Source organism: Ciona intestinalis, chromosome 1 (assembly GCF_000224145.3).
Source record: "Ciona intestinalis chromosome 1, KH, whole genome shotgun sequence".
In the NCBI taxonomy this organism is placed as follows: domain Eukaryota; kingdom Metazoa; phylum Chordata; class Ascidiacea; order Phlebobranchia; family Cionidae; genus Ciona; species Ciona intestinalis.
In genome coordinates this window covers 2,588,831-2,597,005 of record NC_020166.2, presented here as the reverse complement: position 1 = coordinate 2,597,005, position 8,175 = coordinate 2,588,831, and the positions used below count along the sequence as shown (strand labels likewise).

At 36.0% G+C, this 8,175-nt stretch overlaps 2 protein-coding genes and 1 long non-coding RNA gene across 4 annotated transcripts in view; 2 read left to right on the top strand and 1 right to left on the bottom strand.

Annotated features, from left to right (window-relative positions):
* Positions 1-2,282, top strand: part of LOC100180248 — a 3,213-nt gene extending 931 nt beyond the window's left edge. The window contains exon 3 of the mRNA XM_002127140.5: positions 1,062-2,282. Coding sequence (XP_002127176.3) covers positions 1,062-1,942 — 881 coding nt within the window. The 3' untranslated portion in view covers positions 1,943-2,282. The remainder of the gene's footprint in view (positions 1-1,061) is intronic.
* A 1,268-nt stretch (positions 2,283-3,550) lies between these two features.
* LOC100175734 (gephyrin) overlaps positions 3,551-8,175 on the top strand; it is a 12,335-nt gene continuing 7,710 nt past the window's right edge. For both annotated transcript variants that reach the window (XM_009863987.3, XM_018812598.2), the window contains exons 1-4: positions 3,551-3,942; positions 4,345-4,420; positions 4,912-4,969; positions 5,166-5,353. In XM_009863987.3, the coding sequence (XP_009862289.1) occupies positions 3,819-3,942; positions 4,345-4,420; positions 4,912-4,969; positions 5,166-5,353 (446 nt within the window). In that variant the 5' untranslated portion in view covers positions 3,551-3,818. The remainder of the gene's footprint in view (positions 3,943-4,344; positions 4,421-4,911; positions 4,970-5,165; positions 5,354-8,175) is intronic.
* On the bottom strand, positions 5,434-8,168 carry LOC113475778. The gene is made up of 2 exons (XR_003397551.1): positions 6,988-8,168; positions 5,434-6,336 (listed from the first exon to the last, which is right to left on the bottom strand). It is a non-coding gene; the product is annotated as an uncharacterized LOC113475778 (long non-coding RNA).

Below are 8,175 nucleotides of genomic sequence, written 5' to 3'. Positions count from 1 at the left end.
AGAAATCCATTTAACTTTATTCTCATAAAAGATAAATTTTTTTTCTCAAAACATAGTTTTGATTTTCTCTTAGAAAAGAATTGTAATATTAATTAAAATGTTGCCGATAAAACACCGGATGTAGGGTGTAAGATGCTGCTGCATTACTTAAAATATGTTTTTAGTTTTTTTCCTAAAATAAAAAAATTATTAGCCGATTTTAAGTTAACTCCGAAATTTAAGTGTTTGTACAAACAAGCAGAGTTAAATATATATTGCATTCACCACAATATTCAACGAGATTCCCGGCTATGGATACAATTAATATTTTGGGGGCAAACCAGAACTTTTTCTTTCACATTTCTAACCTTATGAACTTGATCAAATTTTGTTTTATTTTTCTGTAGAATTTGAAAATCAGATTTGTAAAGCCGGCACCGTGGTACAGTGGTTAGCGCGCCTGCCTGTAACCCAGAGGTAATGGGTTTAGGCTCGACGCTGCTACCATTGTTGGCGTATGTGTCCTTGGGCAGACACTTAACGGCAATTGCTCCAACCCAGTGGTCACTAATAGGTTGTCCAAATTATCAGCCATACATAAAAAAATAAACACCACCCCCCCCAAAAAAATAATTACCCACAAAGTAACGTAAATGGTAACTCGTAAGCTGGCACTCGGTGTTGTTAAATCGTGTAATAACGACTGTCGTTTTCCGGCCACGCGAAAATAAAGTAAGTTACATTCATTCATTCATTCATTCATTCATTCATTCATTCATTCATTCATTCATTCATTCATTCATTCATTTAGTATTCAACATAAGTGATGCACAAAGCATGCGCCAAAACAGATTACTTACAATAAAACAAGTTTTAACTATTAAAAATCGATGTTAAAGGATGGGAAAATGTTCTATAAATTACCAATTTCTCAAATCAAACTGTATAATATTTTGTGGCTGTCCTAGCTTTATAGTTTTAAGTAAATCAATGTAATACTATTAAGGAGCAACCATTGGTATTTGTTAAATAAAAGTCTGCAATAAAATGCTATATTAACCGGTTCAACCAATGCATTTAAGTGACACGCAATGTCACCATTGTGGGAAGAAACTTTGGACGTCTGTGGCCCAAACAGCTATCCCGCAATATTCAAGGCTACACCTTCATACGATGCACCTTTAACCGCACAAGAATGTCAGCGGATATGAGGGGCACGACTTTCGAAAAATGTAACTTCACTGGAATAACGATAAACAGTCCACGTATCTACAACGCTGTTTTCATTGACTGTTTAATTTCCAACACCAGATTCAATTGGGGCTCAATGCTGGGTTCTAAATTTATTAGAACCCATTTCCACACCACCGAATTTTCAAGAGCGTCGTTTACAAAAACTATGTTGGTCAATTCATCAATGACAAATTGCACCTTTTCCTGGAGCGATTTTTCAGGTTCTTATGTCAAAAACAGCAAGTTTTCTAACTTAAGTCTTGGGTGGCAAAACTACAGAGGTGCTAAACTCGTAGACTCCGACTACTCAAGTTTGGATCTCGGTATCATGGATCTTCGAAACGCAACCATTGTAAATTGCAACTTTTCCCACTCGAATATCTCTTGGGCAAAGTTTCAAAGATCAAAAATATTCCATTCAAACTTTTGCAATACCGATATCAGTTGGGGGAAATTTTCAGGCTCGCTTATCGTTAATACTACTTTCTGTAACTGTGATCTTTCTTGGCCGACGTTTGATGGCAGTTTTGGCCCCACAACGGTGCTTTATGGTAACTTTAGCATGTGTTCCTTAAGTTGGTTAGATGTAGGGAAATCCGTGTTCATGCATACTGACTTTCGTGGATCGGGTGTCTCGAGGGCTCGGTTGTCTCGAGCCCGGTTGGTCAATGTTACTTTTACCCAAACATCCAGCAGGGTTTATCGTCCCTTCTGGATTGATTTTTCCTAATATGGCTGTTGATACCAAGTTTACTAACATTGTGTGCTTACAAAGAAAAAGGGTAGCAAACTAACATGTTTTGTACTTACTACATATAGAGACGTTGGCTTAACTTAAAACAGAAATGATCTAATCAAGTTATAGACAACAATTTAAACAAAAATACCTACATCTGTTCGGAAATATAGATTTCTTGAACGTAGATTTAATACTTTTTTCTGTAAAGGCCAACTACTTTTGAGTGTACTATACGTTCACAATATACGTTACGTTTTACGTCAACGCTTATCAGTCAATTGCTTGCTTGTTGTTTGCCGGTGGTGCTAATAAAGATTGGGCGCAATATAAAGGCGTATACTTTCAATTATTTGTTCTTGCAATAACTATACATCGGCAGTGGGTATTGAGTAAATTATTTTACATAGCATTTAATTTTCATAACTGCAATCGATGGGAATTGAGTTCTATACGCCATGTAAATAGTCGCCTCGTTTTCAATGGCAGGTTTTATCTGGAAGTTTATGGGTTTGACAAAAATTTAACCCTATCATAACATAAAAAGTACTTTCTATGCTGGGGTAAGATAATATTTTTTTGGGTAAGATGGGACATCCTATATTTTCTATTCGTCGTTAATACTATCGTTAAATACTACTTTCTGTAACTGTGACCTTTCTCACCCTACGTTTGTTGGCAGTTCAGGCCCCGCCATCGTGTTCTATTGTAACTTCAGCATGTGTTCATTTAGTTGGTTAAATGCAGGGAAATCCGTATTCATGGATACTGACTTTACTTGATCAGGTGTCTCGAGGGGTCAATTGTCCCGAGCCCAGTTGGTCAACGTTTACATGAACACCTAGCAGGGTTTATCGGCCTATCTGGAAATTTAAAATGGTCTTGGTACCAAGTTTACTAACATTGTATGCTTGAAGAAATGCAAACTATAAAACGTGTCTTGTACATACTGCATATGGAGACGTGGGCCTAACATGAACAGAATATATACATATATAGTAGGTGGGGGGGAGATGGGACACCTTTTCATTCTATTTTCTCGCCCAATTTGGTAGTAAACAAAGAAAATGCAAAGAATTACAAAACCGTATCCTCACGACTCCCCTAGATCGTTGTTAATTGTTTAAAAGACCAGAATATTTGGATATCATGTGCTAAAGGTGTCCCATCTTCCCCCACCCTACTGTATACATAGGCTACAGCTTTTCCGAAAGATAGGTTTCTTGAAAGTAGGTTGAATAATTTTATTTTCTGTTAACAGTAACACAAACGCTATTGTGTTCACAATTTATATAAACGCTCAGTAGATAGCTTAATGATTGCTTTTTGGAGGAGATGTAAATAAACAATGGTTGCAAGACGAACTTTTTACTTCTGTCTGTTTCTACACGAGCGAGCGGTATACATGGTGGAATAGTATATATGCGATTCTTGCTTCTTGGGTTTTGCAAAAACATCAAAAAGCATTGTAGTGGCGTGAATTTTTTACGCTCTGCCTTTTGGGGACGGTAGGTATGGGACTCTTGACTCGGTGTGTGGCAAAAATTAAAACCCCCGTGCGGTACTTAATATGATTTGTTTACAATCCTGTATGTGTGCTGCTTGGCAATGTTACCGTATGAAGTCCCTCTGATAAAGTAGTAACTGGCGGCATTTTAGTTTTAAAAACGTTAGTTCAAGAGGGGATTGCACGGGTAATGCTGGCCTACTATGACTTTAAAAGAAAAAAATCCGCCAAAATTCGTTGAAAGCAGTGTTTCCACGAAAATGTAATGCCCAGCGGCAAATTAGATTTTTGGCTACGCGGAGGTTTTGTCAGTACGCGAATTAGGCACGACGTTGGAGTTTCAATTTCTTTTTGTTCACGGGGATGTCTGAATCTAGTTATTGGCGGAAAACTGCTAAACTAGATGAGGGAAAGCAAGGGACATCATTCGCTAATAATGGCAGCCTGACCGAAAATGATAACGTTGCATATGTTGGACTTTTAGTTGGTAAGTTTACATGTGTATATTTATTAGGAATTTTTACTTTAAATTATTATTAACTTTTACATAAAGGTATATAAACATATATATATTTTTTTAGACATTTTTTTTATAATGCATTACAAACCTATTAAGTTTCTATAGTGATTTTATGTGGCTGGTGTAATTTGTAATGATTGCCTAAGGGCATATATGATAGCTCTAATTTTAATGTTTATCAAATACAATGTGAGATTTAATTTAGTTTTATGTCTTATTACATTAGTTAGACTACCTTATATATATAAAACTTGTGTCATTTGTACTGCTTTTGTTAAGAAATATTAATTTAAAAGACTGTCTTTCCCATTATTGTAAAAATTATACTGCCTATGCTATAGGCTGGAGCCATAATGGATGTTTTTTTAGTAAGCAATGATTCAAAAGGAGAAACGATAAGTGGAATATCGGCACAGATACAAGACATATTGTTTGGTTTGTCTGGGTGGGTTGTGGGTACTTATACTTAAATGAACTGTCTGCTGTTTTTGTTTTGGAGAATAAACTTTATTAATAAGGCGTAGGCAATAAGTAGAAATGGGAATGTGCCAAAAATTTAAATCGTTTTTTAGTAGACTACTTCTGTTTTCAATTATGTGTGTGCCAGCCTGCAGAGTATGGCAGATGCACAAGCGATTTTGTTTGCAAACTTTTGGTCATGCATGTCATAATTTGTCTCACGCATGCTAATTAATTAACGAGAAAACAAAACATTAAAATGAGTAGGTTTCTCTAACGTGGCTGGGAAATGTACAAGCTTTGCACACCGATTTTTTGAGATAACACCCACGAAAATGAAAAACAACCTTCTTGCGCGCTCGTGATCTCGCTAGGAACTGCCATACCTTGCAAACTTGTGTGTGTTTGTTTATTACATTTGTGTATTCGGTTTGTGTAATTAATTTAATATTTTTTTTGTTTTCTTTACTCTTTTAGACTTCAGTTTGTGCTCAAAATTGAAAAAGTTGTTTCTTACGATTCAAATGAAATTAAGGTAAACTAAATTTGTGTTTAGACATTTAATTTAATTAGTGGCTTATATAACACCATTGTTATAATTCAACTATATACGCCCTATGCTCAATAATAGCGATGGCAAGCCTTGAACCCATTACCTCTGGGTTAAAGGCAGGCGTGCTAACCAACTGTGCGCGGGACTTTTCTAAACGCTTTTCGTTTTCCATTCTCAGGAAACTTTATTCACATGGACCACAAATTTTGGGTTAAGTTTAATAATCACGAGTGGTGGTACCGGCATTGAAGCAACAGATGTCGTCCCGGAAGTCACAAAAGATGTTGTTGATAAAGACTTACCAGGGATCTCAGCATTTATTACAACCAAATGCTTAAGCAACAATTCTACTGGTGTGCTGTTCAGGTGTACATAGGATAACAGCTTTTTCTTGTATATATCGTTGAGGTAAAACCAAAGTAGTTCATGTTACATTTTGAGTTTTGCTTAAACAGTGCCAAAGTGTGTCTTATGTGTTATGTCCAACAGCATAAAATTTTGTAAAAAAGACACTTTTGAAAAATGTGACATACATTACTTTGGCTTTACCTCAAGTCCTCAACTCAATGAGGTATACATATTGTATTGTTTACCTGTTATGTGTTAAGTCAGTAGTTAAGTTTATTAAGAGCATCTCACAACACAAGCACATGTTTAGAATGAATGACCAACAAGGTCAGACCACAAAAATAAAAAAGAATAGAACGCGCATCTCCAATGTCGCGAAAGGAGAGAGCTGATATACTGGGTTTTAAGGGTCACGTGACCGCAGGTCGTTCCCGTTTTACTATTGCAGGCAATGGAATCTATGGCGCGTATGTAGTTTTTCTTTCATTTTCTGACTTAAATCACAGGTATACGTACAAAAATGTTTTTTTCACATATATATATATATATAACAAGCTTTGCGTTTGTTTAATAAAGTTGTGTTAAATACTTTTTTAATTGCCCAACACTGTCAGAATTGTGTATATTATATGGGTACAAATGTAGAATCCTCCAAAACGTAACGTGTTAGATTAAATAAGTGGAAAATGTTGGAGGTTGGTAGTAAGGAGGCAGAGGTTAGTGGTCAGTTAGAGTTTATTGCCTATACGGGTTATTGGTTGTTTGTATGTTTAACGGTTAGCAGATAACGCAGGGGGAGGATTCTTTACTAGCGCCAAATTTTTAATAATCTGACATTCAATAGCTTTTGAATTCATATTTGAGTATTATCAAGTATTTCTAGGCTATGTCCGAGAATAGACCCCAAAGAGGTCAACAGTGTATTGCTTTTGGCTGCAATAAGAGAAAGTTTTCTAAAAGCCAACCCAGATCAAATAGTTCAGGCAGTGATGACGAAGAGTCTGAAATTAAAAAGAAGTATCCTCGAACATTCCACAGGTTTCTTTTGAGTTGGTTAAGTGTAGAACTATTCTAGCCTAGTGTGATGCACAGTTTAACAGTTAAACCAATGTTAAGTTTTAATTTAGCTAAAAAGATAATACATTAACAGTTTCAACAGAGTATTATTGTTGAGAAATCAGTATCAGTATATCGTACAGAATCAAGATTGGTATAAAATAGCTTACCAAGGAAAATTTATTTTATTCCTGAGTTTGGTTTTGTATGTTTGGAAAGATATATTTGTTTAAAAGGCATTCATACACCAAACATTTCACTTTTTAAAGTTAGCCCAAACAAAACATATGTTATATTGAATATACTTTTGACAGCTAGCCAATTGTATATATTACTTTTGGGTTTTAGTTTCCCAAAAGACAAGCAGCGTAGAAAAAAATGGGAAGTAAAAATACGGCGAGAGAACTTAAAAATATCAGACTCATCCGTCATATGCTCAGAACATTTCTATGAAAGAGACATCAACCGTTTAAAAGGTAATGTTCGGATAAAGCCTAATGCTGTACCTAGAAGGTTTAAAAAGTTCGGCAAGCACTTAAAAGAGGTTGGTTTGTATAGTTTGGTATAAATTTGATTTCTGTATTCAAACCACTCACCACAGTCATACATGTGATTAGAAATGCCAAACAGGTCGAAAAATGCCTAAAGTGAGATCAACGGAGCGGGTAGTTGGTTCTCATCTGATGATCGCAAACCTCCACCTGCAAAAAACTCCTGCCACCTTCTTGACCACTCCTATGGTGTGTCATCTATGTCTGAATACAAAAAGAAGTTCCACAATAATTTAGCTGCTTTGGAAAGAATGAAAGACCGGGTTAGGAAGCTGAGGCAACATAACACCCGTTTAATGGCTAAACGTTTAACTTTAACAGAAACTATTAATGAGTTGTCCAAGAAACAATTAATTTCCACAAACTGTGCAGAAGTATTGCAGAAAACTGTTGCAGATGTACCTAACGAGTTTTTTACTTGTTTTCAATCACAACAGTCAACTGGAAAAGGCCACAGATTTCCACCACAATTGACAACTTTTGCACTGACTTTACAGTTCTATTCCTGGAAGGCATATGAATATGTTAGGAAGACTTTCCCTGGTACATCACCACATCATGCCACTATTCGCCGATGGTATGGCAATGTTAATGCTGACCCTGGTTTTACAACCCCCGCTTTTACTGCAATTAAGTTAAAATGCGATTCTGTTTCCTCATCTCAAAAGATAATTTGTTCGCTCATGATCGATGAAATGGCTATTAAAAAGCATACTGTCTGGGATGGGAAGAAAGTGCAAGGGTATATTGATCTGGGAAATGGGCTAGAAACTACAGACTCCACCCCACCTGCAAAAAATGTTTTAGTTTTTATGGCAGTTTGCCTTAATTTTAACTGGAAAATTCCATTGGGGTATTTTTTATTGACAGCCTTAATGGGCAGGAAAGATAAACTTGAATAGTTTGTGTAGTTTAAAAAAAACAGCAAAATCGTCCTAAAATCACTATGCGCCTATCTTTTACAATGGAGACTGTGAAGCATTCCACAAACGGCAACACTGTGTGCGGCGCGCGCCGCTAATAATTACTTTCGTGTGTTCCTTCTTTTGTTCGCCACGTTTCACCATTTGTGTTAACTCCCGTCTTTCAGTTGCAGTGTTACTGTTTGAATTAGCTTACTGAGTTTAGTGATATCATTTCCGTTGTTATTTTAATCTATATCTAATATTCTATTTGTTTAAGGTCGTAGTTACGTTATGTTAAATAAAGCCTAAGTTTAGTTTAAATAAACAG